The 13,404-nt window shown below is 45.9% G+C and overlaps 1 protein-coding gene across 1 annotated transcript in view; it reads left to right on the forward strand.

The window, feature by feature from the left end:
* The first annotated feature begins 504 nt into the window (after nt 1-504).
* Nucleotides 505-13,404, forward strand: part of RASA1 (RAS p21 protein activator 1) — a 58,696-nt gene continuing 45,796 nt past the window's right edge. The window contains exon 1 of the mRNA XM_027446193.3: nt 505-1,027. Coding sequence (XP_027301994.3) covers nt 651-1,027 — 377 coding nt within the window. The 5' untranslated portion in view covers nt 505-650. The remainder of the gene's footprint in view (nt 1,028-13,404) is intronic.

Consider the following 13,404-nt stretch of genomic DNA (forward strand, 5'->3'; position numbering starts at 1 on the left):
TAAATCATTTCGGTTAAATTATTTATTACTTTCCCCCTCTTTCACCCCTTCCCCGGCGGGCCGCCCTCAGCGCCTTCCCACCGCCTCCTCACGGCGCGGCGGGGCGGGGCGAGGCGCTCCAACCCAGTCAAACAGCAGAACCCCCCCCCCCTCCATTTTCCCCTTCCCCTAATAACAACTAAAACACATTTTTACGTCATAATTTATTAATTTTGGGGCCGTTTCGGTGGGTTTTTATTGTTGGGCGAGGCGACCCTCTCTCTCTCACACACACACCACACCACACACCGCGCGCACGCGCTCGCTGAGGTAGGGGGACGCATGCGCGCCGCGCCCATGCCCGCCTCCCTCCCTCCCTCCCTCCCTCCCTCTGTCTGTCCGTCGGTCCGTCCGTCGGTCGGGGGCGGGCTGAGGGCGTGTGGAAGGCGGAGGGAGGCGGCATGAAGCGGAGGCGGCGGCGCCCCGCGGAGCTGCCCTGAGCGGCCGCCCCCCCCCCCCCCCTTTCCCTCCCTCCCTGCCTCGTCCCGTCCCGTCCCCACCGGGGAAGTTTCGCCTCAGCCTCGCCTCGCCCCGGCGGGGCGGGGCCGGTGCCGGCTGCGGGGCCCCTTTTGTCGCCGCCTCCCCGCGGCCGGAGGGGGGCGAGGCTCACGATGATGGCGGCCGAGGCCGGGGCTGGGGCTGAGGAGGGCGGCTCGGTTTCCTCCGCCGCTGCCGTCGCCGCCGAAGCGGGGCCGTGCCGGGCTAAGGGTCCGTGCCCGCCGGGCCCCTTCCCGGGCGCCGCGCCCCCGCTGTGCTCGGCGCTGGGGCTGCTGGCGGTGGGCTCGGGGCCTGCCGCCCCTCCGCCAGCCACCACGGAGCCGCCCGAGCCCGCAGCAGCAGCCGCCGCCGCCGCCTTCCCCCCGCTGCCGCCGCCGCCTCCTCCCCCGGCCGGGGCGCTGGGGGCGGTGGATGAAGGCGACTCCCTGGACGGCCCCGAGTACGAGGAGGAGGAGGTGGCCATCCCGCTCAACGCGCCCCCCACCAACCAGTGAGTAAAGACCCCCCCCCGACCCCACACCCCCACCCCAACGCCCCCTCCCCGCACCCCCGACCCCCTGAGGCAGCACCCGGCAGCGGCAGCTTTGTGTGTCCAGGCGGCGATCTCCCGTCAAACAACACTCATTTTATTATTGTTATTATTGTTATTTTTTCCCCTTTTAAGCCCAATCTCAACACGTGGTGCGAAATAATTCTCCCAGCCCCTCATCATTTTGCGTGCCCTATCCCCCCCCCCCCCCCCAATCCAAGCACACCCTCGCCCGCAAACACCTCCAAAGGGGCATGCACGTGTTGCCTTTTTTTCTTTTTTTTTTCCTTTATATTTCACCCTCAGCACATTCTTAAAATCAACGTGTTCCTAACGTGAGCCTTCCGCTGTCCCAAAGTACTCCCGGACCGTGTGTTTTGATAAACCCAGCCTGCTTTGCTCCTCAGCCAACTCGAGAGCTGTTCCTAGTTAGGCTGTGCTCAGGCAGCGTGGAAAGAAATCCAGGTAAATCCCTGGCTGGGTTTCCTTGCGCTCACCCTGCCATTAATCAGGGCTCACCGGGGTCCTGCAGGGCGGTAATACCGGGGATCTCGCCCTGAGAGCGGTTCTGTGTTTATCCTGCCCGAAATACAGGATCCGAAAATGTTATGTGGAGCTGGTGTCATGAGCGAGTACTCTAAGAACAACCCCTGGCTTCACGTGTAGGAAGTCGGCAGGTTTTTGTAAAGCACTGCGAGCCCCGTGTTAGAGCAGAAAGTGGTCCTCTTAGCAGGTACCTTCCTGTTTAAATAATGAAATTCCTTAAAAGCCTTCATTGGTGCCTAGAAATACATTACTCCCGAGGTTTCAGTAACTGTAGCAGGCGATTTAGGATTTCAAGGTGGCAGCTGGCAGATGGATTCAGGATACAGGGCAGAAGGGTAATCTGAAAACCGATCTGAATTTGGGTTCTTTTTTACCTTCTCTTGTGACTCCACTACCCGGGAGTTGATTTCTGTGCTATCAGGTATTTCCAACATTTCAGGAGCCACTGCAGTCGTGAGGAGGGCGTAAAATGTAATATTTAAGTATTCCTTTTAAATTTCTCTCTCTGACCTTGACAGACTTCCTTTGTTCTTTTAATTCCTTCAGTTTTCATGCAAGTTTGCCTAGTTAAGGCCTTGTTTTGTGAAGGTGGTGTTTGAATAGTCTTTCACTTGCAGGCTTCACTAACGAGCTAGAAATATGATTAAGGCAGTTTTGACAAAGGGTAAGGAGGGAAACAGAAGCACATAAAAGTGAAGTTACTTCGTCTGTAAAGTCAGCGAGAGACACAACTCTGCGCTTCTGGTTTTCTCTCTGAAAGACTGGGCTGCTGCTTCTGTTAGACCCGGCTGTGTTTTGGAGAGAAAGCAGGCTATTTTCTAAGTAACTTTAGAGAGAGGGATAGTTATAAGGTGTAAATAATCGCCCATTTGATGCAGAATAGCTGCTATGACCTGGACAAATCTGAGCGGGTTTTGCTGTCGGGATATTGCCGTGTGACTCACGTGCTGGCGTGATGGTGAACTTGTGTAAAAGAGGATGTTAGCATTCTGACAAGTGCGTGCTCGGGGAGGACTGCAGAGGCCCTGATTTTGTTTTGGTTAACAGCACGGCTCACCTTGCTGACACCAAAGGGGCGCTGAAGTCTCCACAGAGCCAGGCATTCAGTAGCTGAGCATTGTGCCCCAGGAGAATCCTTAACAGAAGGAAAACCCAAGAAATAAAGTACTTAAAGATTAATTGGAAGCACTTACTGCTGTAATAAACTGTTGGTTTTTTTTTCTTTGTAACTTTATCTTGGGTATGTGACTTCTCAGTAAACAAAATCTGAAGTGGGTTGATTCAATATAGTTGGCCTTTTTCATTCATCTCGCCTGCAGTTGTCAGTTTTTACCACTCTCTGTTAAGCCGTTTACACTGGCAATATGCTGATATTGCCATCCTTTCAGTGCTGCTGTTTTATTTCGGAAGGGCCCTGTCTTTGTAGCCAGACTGTTGCTGCTGTGGAGTTGAACTCTGAGCGTATTACCAAAACAGAGTTCAGCATTATCTATAATCTTATGTAGGGAAAAGTCCAGCACAAATTTTTAAGAACAACGATTGAATTTGTAACGTGGATTGAATTTCTCCAGTTGGATACGATTGTAAAGCTGCTGTTCCATTTGTTTAAATACGACTGCCAGCTCCACCCTTTCCCACTTCCTCCTAATTCATTCAGCTTTTATGGGAGGCATACACGGTTGGCCTGATGGATAATTCTGTGATTCTGTCAAACAGTTTTGTTTCTTTGTCCTGTTTGCTTACAGGATAATGCGTGCACATCAGAGAACGGGGAGTGCTCCTCGCTCCTGGCTTTGCATTGTGTGGCATTATCTCCTGTACGAGAAGGAAAAGACATTTTCTTTTTCTTTCACAACAATAACCACTAACTAGCCCGCTTTGCCCTCCCTTGGACATGCATCGCATTTCAGGATTTACTGAATTGTTGGTTACTGACTCCAAACAAAAAAAAAAAATCTGGTAAAAGTCGCTTCTGGTGTTTCCTAGTTTGTACTCTGGTCTGAAATTGGATCTTTATGCATAAAATGAAATGAAGCTTTTGTATAAACTTACACATAACTTTATAATATGTTTATCTCCTAATTTGTTTAACAATTGAAAACAAAATATCTGAGTGAATTCCCTTAGCAAGTTTTAGGCTATAAAGTTGTTACAGACTAAATATTTTTTGCTGATTAGCTTTTTAAACACCATATTCTTGTCATGCTGATTTTTACAGTAGCTAACCTGAAGAGATGGGAAATGAAGCAGATGCAAGTTCTGGACTTCCCATCAGGATGCTGTAAATATAGTTTGTTCAGAGCAGTCAGGATGTGTTCGTCTTTGCTAGCAAGCACCTAATACACTTAATTTCCTCTTTTCTTTTCCACATACCTATGGAAAAGGGGAACGTGTCTTCTCTTAACGTGTTTTCCTTAATTTTCTAGCACTGGGAGGAGATTGTCAGCACGTAACAGGTTCACTTTACTCAGAAGCTCAAAATTCCCAAGTAGGGTTGATATTTATCTTCTTTGATCCCGAGTGGAGTTAGTTGACTCGAGACTTGTCTGCTCAGTGTGTGTGTGTGTGGGGGGGGGGGGGGGTTGTTCATTTTTCTGGAGCACGGCAGTCGCGTGTTTATATTGTAGTTTAATGCTGGGTGGGAAGCACAGGATGCTAGGGAATAAAATGGGCAATTCTGTGTTTGTTTTGTTCTTTTTTTTTTCTGCGCTTTCTTCCCCATCTGCAAAGCTCACTGACAGGCTGACGGCGGTCTGAAATCGTGCAAGGAAATGGCCTTCAAAATTAATGAGTGAATGCTGCTTAATTTAGTAAAAAAAAAAAAAAAAAAAAATCACTGCTATGTGGAATAGTTTATAGTTATTTAGGCATTTCACTAAATATCTTAGTTGACTAAATAACTTGTTTGGGATTGTAGTGTTCCATGAACACTACAGAAGCAGAAGCAGTTCTTGGATGTTTCAACAAAATTCACATTTTCATATGGTGTTTTTTAAGCAGCGATTAGCAGTTTTAAATGGAAACAAGTTGAAATTGAAAGCCATCAACTAACAAAATGAAACAGGCTGTCAAAATACTGTCTGGTTAAAACAAAATCTTACCCAAAGCAGATGTATTCTTAGAGTAGCTCGTGGTATCTGTTGAGGCAATAAATTAGGGAGAAAAAGCTGAAAACAGAGAGATGGGTAGGGAAATAGCATTACAAGCAAAGACTGCATGAAAGAATATTTCTGTCTGAACGCGGTGTGAATTACAGTTTCTTGAGGTAAGTCTGTCAAAGGTGGCAAGCCCAGAGTTGTGCAACATTTGTTTATTTGAGTAACTAATAAGAAAAGAATTTTTTTTCCCTGAATAATGGTTGAGGATCATTTTCCATTCCAGTGAATAAGTCTGTAGCAGTGAGAGCTGGGGAAAAATGACATTGGTATATGCAGTTAGATTCTATATAAGCAATAAAAAATGAAATGGGATGCAACTTGATTTTAGCATATGAGGTTCCTTTTCTGTTTAGCAGTTAACCTGAGCATGTAAACTTTTTCTCTCTTGGAAAACAAGGTGTTCCCCTTCCACAGGGAGCAGAAGTCGATAAAGAAATTAATTACCTGCTGGTTAGCGTACTGTTTGGGCCGCTTACAAACTAGACGTGAAGAGAAGTCTGGTTTTACCTCTGGCTGAGTGTGTGGCGTTAGAAATGCACGGTTAAGAGCAGCAGGACAGAATTGCACCTAACCATATATAGGAAGCCAAGCAGTAAGTGCGCTGACATGATAGGTACGTATATTAAAGGAAGCTTCGGATGAAGAAAAACAGAAGTGGGAAAGCATTTGGTGCTAGTGAAAGTCTGAGAAGGGATTTTCAGTACTTCTAGCTAACATTGGATGCTGTTGTTTCATCTAACGAGTGGATGCTTTCCTGACCTTCACTTTATCTAGTTTTTGTTCTGTCCCTGATTCCGAGAACAGCAGTGTGGGACTTGTGCACTCCATCTACTGTCCTGCCCTTTTGGGGTGCTCAGTGTTGTGCTGTGTCCCCTCACCTTTTGTTTTCATGCCTGGTGGTGGGGCAGCTGGGGCAAGCATGAATTTACCAGTGAGGCTTGGGTCTCTCTGGTGATGGGCCCCATCTGTAGGCTCAGCCATAAACTCTTAGGGTTCATGCAGTAGTTTTCCACTTTGTCTGTGTCTTCCTTGCTCATTTAATAAAAGCAGTGAAGTCTTTGTACGTATCTCACTGGAGGGTGCAGGAGGAGGGAGGAGGAGGTGTTTGAACCTGGTCCTTGTGCTTCCTAGAAGTATCCCCATGGAACAATCCTGTGTTCCTCTGCCTGCTGCCCGAGTACACTCAGCACCAGTAAGGTGTTACTGTCACTCGGATGCTTGTCAGGCTCCTAATGCTGTTCTGCATACTTGCAGACAGTCCTCAGTCTTTATTTGTTATCTGAAGTATCTGCTCTGTCGCTCTGGAATGGAAGAGAATTTGTCTTGCTTTGTTTTTAACCTGAATATGTCTTTGCATTATGTTTTGTATTGAAGGTGATGGGGAGAGGACGGCGCTGGTTGTACTGTGGCGTTCTGCAGTGAGGTCCCTGGCTTGTCGGGTAGGGGAAGGTAGTGGTGTCCGTGGGGTGACACTGGTGGTGTCCTCCAGGACCTGTACCACTGAACATTGTGGTTCTCAACCTCAGCATTGGGACGGGGTCTGCTCTCATCAGCAAGTTCACAGCTGATACGGACCTGAGAGGAGCACCTGATGTGCCAGGTGGGTGGGCTGCCATTTGGAGGGACCTGGACAGGCTGGAGAGCTGGGCCCTGTGAGACCTCTTCAAGTTCAGCAGAGGCAACACAAAGCTACAGCCCCACAGAGGACTGACCGACGTTGTTCTGTGCTGGGGGCTGACTGCCTGGCAAGCAGCTCCACAGGGCCACGCTGCGACTGAGTGGGCCCAACAGACAGCAAGCTGAGCAGGAGCCAGAAACACATCCAAGCACTAAAACAGGTGAACAGCAGCCTCCTGGGTGGCACTGCGAGGGGCGTCAGAGGCGATCCTTCCTCTGCTCAGCATTGTGGGACACGTCCAAGGTGCTGCGTGTAGTGCTGGGCTCCCAGTGGGAGGGATGTGGGCTCAGAGGAGCGAGGTCAGTACAGGGCCACCAAGGTGGCGGCTTGGGCTGGAGGAGGCTCAGAGGGATCGTATCCACGCCTGTGAGTACCTGATGGGTAGGGACAAGGATGGGGGAGCCAAGCTCTCCCCAGTGCTGGTCACTCACAGGGCAAGACTCAGTGGGAACGAATGAAAAAACTTGAAAATTCTTTTCAATACAGAAAAAAACACTTTTTTTTTTTTTTTTTAATTGTGAGGGTAGTCAAACACGGTCACAGATTGCCCTGAGACTGTGGAGTCCCCATCCTTGCAGGTACCTGTAACCCTGCTGCGTGTGGCTGGGAGCAGCCTGCTGTAGCTGGCCCTGCTTGAGAAGCACTGGGGGCATGGTAGCTAGACAGCCCCCGTGGTCATTTCCAACCAAAATGGTTCTGTATGTGTATAAATATGCTGATGGTATAGTTGAGGGTGGGTGTTATGGGACTTACTTGCTGGAAATTATTACTTGAAGTACTCTGGAGTCACATCAGTGGCAGTAGCTAATAGCAAAGGCTTTAAAGGGAAGCACAATAAATCCTTAAATGGGTGAAGTAGAACACTTCGTTATTTTCGGTGTAGGCAGATCTCCCAATTTCTGTGGCCAAAGCTCAAGAATTTCCCTTTTTAAAATTGTAAGATACCTAATAGTGCTGCTTAAAAATTTAATCAGTTTGCTTGCAATGTGTACGTTTTCCTTTCAAGTCATCTCTTTATTACATCAATTTGTATGTGTTAATAATTGTATACAAGCCAGTGCTGCTAAGTAAATGTGAAAGCTACGGGCACATTTGAGGGAAGGAGGACACTCAACATACCCAGCCAGGGTTCTGGTCAGTTCTGGTCAAGACCTGATTCCTCGGATGCTGGTGCTGGGCTTCTGTGGCAAGGTTTTGGTTGCAGGGGGCTCCAGGGGTGGCCTCTGTGAGTAGAGCCCAGCAGCTGCCACATGTCAGAGAGGAGCCAGCTCCAGCTGCTCCAAAAGGGACCTGCTGCTGGAGTTCCTGAAGAGCTGCTGTCTGTGGGCAGCCCCCGCAGGCTCAGTTCAGGAAGGACGGCATCCCGTGGGAGGGACCCCACAGGGAGCAGGGGCAGAGAGGGACCATGAAGGAGCAGCAAAGGAGAGTCAGGGACTGACCGCAGCCCCCAGTCCCCGTTCCCCTGTGCTGCTCGGAAGAGCAGGTGGAAGAGGGTGGATAATAAAAGTGATTCTCATCTTCAAGTTTCAATAATTTACTTATTTTTGTATGTTTTGTTAGTATTTTTTTGTTGTTGTTGTTGAACTGAGGTAGTAATTCTTGTTCATTCTCAAGTAGTGGTTGGGCTTTCATCGGTTTATACTTTCTTTAGGTTGAAATAGTGATGCTAATGTGGAGATGTTACAGTTGCGTGTTTTTGAAGAAGTTGGCTGTGTAGCTAGGTGGGAATATTAAAAACGTTAACCTTTCCTGTTAAAGGTTACTTTCACTGCCCAAGCAGGAGCATGCATACGATTTTTCTCATTTACAGCTACTTAACAGATGTTTGGGCAAGGCTTTCCTCTGTGGACTTCCAGTTGCAGAGCGCACAGCTTTCTGTTCTGCAGAAGCTTCAAGAAACAACGTACATTTATCCAACCTTTGCTAATCAGCTCAGGAATTGTATTGTACTTCTGCGTAGATTTATGTAAGATTTTTTTCTGAAACGTTTGCTCTGTTATCCAGTCCTCCTGTTTGCTGTAAAATTATGCATATGTATGCAAATACTCACCCATACGTCTACACAGAGAAAAGGATTTTCTGTCCGTGGCTTGCTTACTGGATTCTGTGTGGTTCTTGCATAGATAAATTGCATCAACCTTTCCTACGTATAAAACTTAGCAATCATTAATCAATTAATTCATTTTCTGTGTTTATTAGTAAACAGTAGCAGAGACTTTACAAAATTCACGTTCGGATATTTTGTTAATCCAGAGGACTGGGAATGACTTGCATTGTCTTGTTCAAGCCACAGCCGGTTCTCTGTACCTTTTCCCTAGATATTTTGTCTTGGAGGGCTTTTCGTGCTTTCTGAGCATCTGGGGAGAGTTGTGCTTTTTAGTGTTTGGCAGCCCAAGGGGTGTTAGAGAAATGTCTTCATGCTTCCAAAACCAAACTGTAACAAAGCCTCCGTAGTAATTGTCTCTTAATTCAAGTATAGGAAAGAAAATCCCAGAAATTCCTTAATTGTTGCTAGAGATTATCTGCTGACTTGCAGAGCAGTGTTGACATTGCTTCTGTAGCTTCTTCATTACTCTTGGTTTAAACAGAGAAGGCCTGTCTCTGACCAGAAGGCACATGTAGGAAGCATGCGTGAATAGGAAACTTTTGCTAAAAATGGGAAATGTCTTGCTAAGAACTGTAATGAGTTCCAGAATTTACTTCCTAAGTTGACCTTTCAGTAAGAAAATGAGAGTTTCAAGAGCTGTTGCTTGGTTTATCTATATTTATCTTGTTTATCGGTGGCTTTTGCAAAAAGGAGATAGCGGTCACTGTTCTTTTTAGTAAATGTGTATTAGATAGGACTGAAAGAACTCCGTGGCCTGCCTTTGTTGTCTGTTGTGCTGTTAGATCTCTTCTAAGGTTTACTACACCTTGTATCTTTGAAAGGATGGAAGTGTTTAGAACCCCACTTTCTTTAAAGTTATTTAAATGTATTGCCTATTAAATGTAGGCTTACCTCGTTTTTCTCATCCTTGCTTGGTCTTTCTGTTAAGACATACTGAGTTTTTGGTTTGAGATGTTTTTAATTTTATTGTTTTCCTCAAGTCCACGGTTGTGTCTTTCTCTGCTGAAAGCATTTTAGTGGCTTTCAGAGGCATTTGCAAGTACCACGGTGGGACAGAACTTTGTCGGTTGCTTCCTACTCTTCCTACATGGCCTCTTTTTTTTTTTCTACTTGCAGTTTTTAAGGGGTTTTAGAACAGAAAAAGAATATAAGCGAACTGTATTAGGTTTACGTGTTCTGCCTCCACATGGAAAAATGCATACAAAATGAATTAAAAAACACCAGCACGCTTAGTAGAAGAGTATGAAACAGCCTCTAATTTCATGCGTGCTGGGCAAAGAACACCTACAGTGCTTCAGGTTATTTTCAGCTTGTTTCAGTGTCTTACAGGTGAGTACAGTACAGCAAGTGGCGCATATTTGCAGAGCTTTTTCTCTGGCAGGAAGTTTTTTCTGGCAGGAAGTGATGTTGAGAACTGCAAAGACCCTGTCAAAAAATTGCTAATTATGGAATGGTAAGTAACGAGAGCTCGTGTAGTCTCAGGAAGTGATAACAAGAATCTGTAATGTGTGAGAGGTACTGTGAAAGGCAGTGGCTGCGTTGATAGGGAGGCAGCTGTGACCATGTCTCCTGGAAGCTCTCTGCTTGTTGTAATACGTTTTGTTGGAGCAGCAGGGTATGGCTAAGAGGAGCTTTGAGTGAAGTGGATATGGCACGTGGTGATGAATTTTCCTCTGCACTGTAATGTGTGTTGTAGGTGGAAACGGGTTTCCTGTTATTACCAATACCTACATTTCTGCTAGGTTGCTCAAAAACACTTACCCAGTCCTTCATCGCTCTTCCGCGTTCCCTCTCCTTGGCCTGCTGTGTGTCCGAGTTAAAGTTGCAGGGTACTGAAGTGCCGAAATGTTTGATGGAACAACATGTCTTCATACCTATGCCTTTCTCCCAAGTGAAAAGGAAAAAAACATAAATATGAAAGGATTTGGCTGACCCATGTGATGTGCTCCCAGCTGGTAAATTCACCATCTGCTGCTTCACTTCCAACAGCCTGTGTCTGGCGCGGCCCTCGTGGAGTGCCTCTGCTGGGGGCCAAAAGCCCCGTGAGCAGCGTACCCTGAGCTTGCTGGACATCGAGTGTGCATCCCCTCTGTTTGCTGTAATTGAGATTATGGAGCAGGTTTGAATAGGCTGTTCTGGATTTAAACTGGTGGAAGGGTTTTCTTGCATCAGGTTGGTTTGTGAAATGTGGAAGTCTGTTATTGACTCTCATAGAGTAAAAATGAAGGCCACAGAATGGATAATGAGCTGGTTACAGCAGGGTTAAAGTGCTGGTCATGGGAGCAACAGCCTAAATTGTGATTCATAGTTAGACGTTTTGAAGTTGAATCACTCCGTGACCTTGAGTGACAATTTTCTCTTTTTATACCTTTCGTGACAGCTATCGTATTGTTAGGACACTAGCTGTTTGATTCAGAATGCCATTTAATTATGTTTGCTCATAACACTGTGAAGATAGTGGATTATCAGCATTTAAAATTTTGCAAAGTGAGTGCTGGCAATACAGACGTGTTCCTAGATGGGACGAGGCGAGGAAGTAGAGGTGACTGACTAGGAACGATAGGGATCTTGTCATTGTCAGCAATGAAGGATGTGCATGTAAGTAGTTGTGAGTTACTCTCCCGAGTGCACACGTGGTAAGAGTCACAGCCAGAGGGGCAACTTTCTACTGATGAACAGCTCAGCAGGTTGTTGGGTGTGATACCTTCCTATCCAAACCCTTAATAAGTGTGGTGCTCTGCAGCTAGGACCCCATTTTGCCTCTGTGAGGTGGCTATATTGGACAGAAAGTTAAGACGTCACGTTAAATGTTGTTTCTAATTGTGTGCGCGTTAAATCTGAAGCTGTTCTGGCTGCAAAAATGCTGGAACTGCTGACCTTGACCTATAGAGTTCACAATGTTGCAGAGTCTTCTGAGAGGAAAAGGTAGATTTTACTTACATGTTTTGCAGGCTTCACAGAGATGCCTGATTGAGGGTTAAAGGCAGAGAATCTGGAGTTTATTTCAGACTGGTCTCATCCTTCAGAGTGCTCTGTGCTCTTTGTTCTCTGGTGAAATTACAATGAGTAGGACTGCTTCTGCAGTTCAGGTATTTCTGATGCACGTTTTCTTTGGCTAGCATTGATTATTGGGTGGATATTCCTTTATATCTGATAGCACACCATAAATGATCTTAGTATTTTTCAGTAGTGTGAATTTGTGATCACTAACCTGGTCAGTATTGAAAGAAAAGTTGATCTGTGGATGTATTTTGAATGAGGAAAAAAAAAAAAAAAGTCTTAGCAAGTATTAAGAAAGATAATACTTGCGATACTTTATTGAGCACTTGATATCTATAAATGAAATCAAGCGTGGCAGTTTTATAAAACGTTCTTTGCTATTTTCTATTAAACTGCTTTAAGGTAAAGCAGAAAACTTGCAGAGTGCATCTTCGTATTAATGCCGAAGTCAGGTGAGAGCTGGGTGAAGTATAAGATGTGCGCTTTTAACATTGAAGCCTTCCAGCACTCTTCTGCACTGTATTGTTAGAGTAAAGTGGTTCTCTAGTGATGAAACTTGAGTCTGGAAAAATGCAGTTATTTCCCGACAAGCATTTTGCTTACTCTAATGGTATCTTGAAAGCTTGTACTTGAGTGTGTATCCTGTTTTCTAAAGATGTGTGCTATCTACAGAGGCTTCCTGAGGATATCACTTGAGCTGTTTTCTGCTATCCTTGCTGAGTATTGACTCTGCTCTACTGACATTTGTATCTCACCTTCCCATCAGCTGCTAGTGAAGTTCAGGGTTAACACGTGTTTTTGTAGCTCCTGGTGTGGAGTAGTTTATTCATTGCACTAATGCATAGTGAACTGCAGAATAGAACTGTACTTTGTGTCAGCTGCAAGTATTTCAAGTATGTGGGTGCTCAGTGGCATTGAAGAGGCAGCTTTATTTTAGAAAACAACCCTTTTCTGAGATAAGGGGACAAACATTGTTTAGCCTTGCTTATCCCTTAATTAGTACGACATATCTTCAGCTGAGGTTGGAACAAAACTGTTGAATGGGACAGTAAGTATATATTGTTTCACATTAGGGGAGGTAATCTCCACTGTGTGCGATACACCAACTAGCAGGGAGGGCGTCCTCTTTGTTTAGAGCTTCAGGTCTTAAAATTTTGGCACCCAGGTTTGTGCTGTGTTGCTGACTATCATTGTAAGAAATCACAGTCCCCCTCAAAAACATTGATATATTTTTTTTTGTAATTCTGCTGTTTTGTTTTCCTAATATATTTTTATCAGCGATTTGCACTCCCACTTTCCCCATTTTGAAGGCATGCCCTTAAGCCTGGCATTGAAACACGATGTGTCCCTCAACAGAGCCCGGATTATTTTTCTTGAGTGGGTGATAAATAGGAACAAATAAAAGCGTAGTGAGCCTATTGTTAGTTTAAAATAGGCTCCGTGGAATGCTGGTTTCAAAGAATTTCTTGATCAGGAAGGTTTCTTCAGTCTCCGGGGAGTTTTTCTGTGTTAGGAAAGCCAGTCTATCCAGACGAGCAAAGCCCAGTTGTGATGTGTGCTCATAACCAACAGCCTTGGGTTCAAGCCACCGACATGCCCTTCGACAAGCAGGATATTTCATCCTAGAGAGCTCAAAAACAGACTCCTGATTTTGTTTTTGTTTCCCATTGAGCTCTCCGGATGGGGCAGCACAGACCGTATTCGAGCTGGCTGTTCCTCCCAGCAGCGAGGAGGCTGTGCTGCTCTGGAATGTGGTGAGGCACATCTGGGTAACCTGGCTGGTACGGCTGGACAGACAAAGCGGCACTTCTTCTGGTTTAGCTTGTTTCCATCAGGACGAGGAAGAGAA

The sequence above is a fragment of the Anas platyrhynchos genome, chromosome Z (assembly GCF_047663525.1).
Source record: "Anas platyrhynchos isolate ZD024472 breed Pekin duck chromosome Z, IASCAAS_PekinDuck_T2T, whole genome shotgun sequence".
Taxonomy (NCBI): domain Eukaryota; kingdom Metazoa; phylum Chordata; class Aves; order Anseriformes; family Anatidae; genus Anas; species Anas platyrhynchos.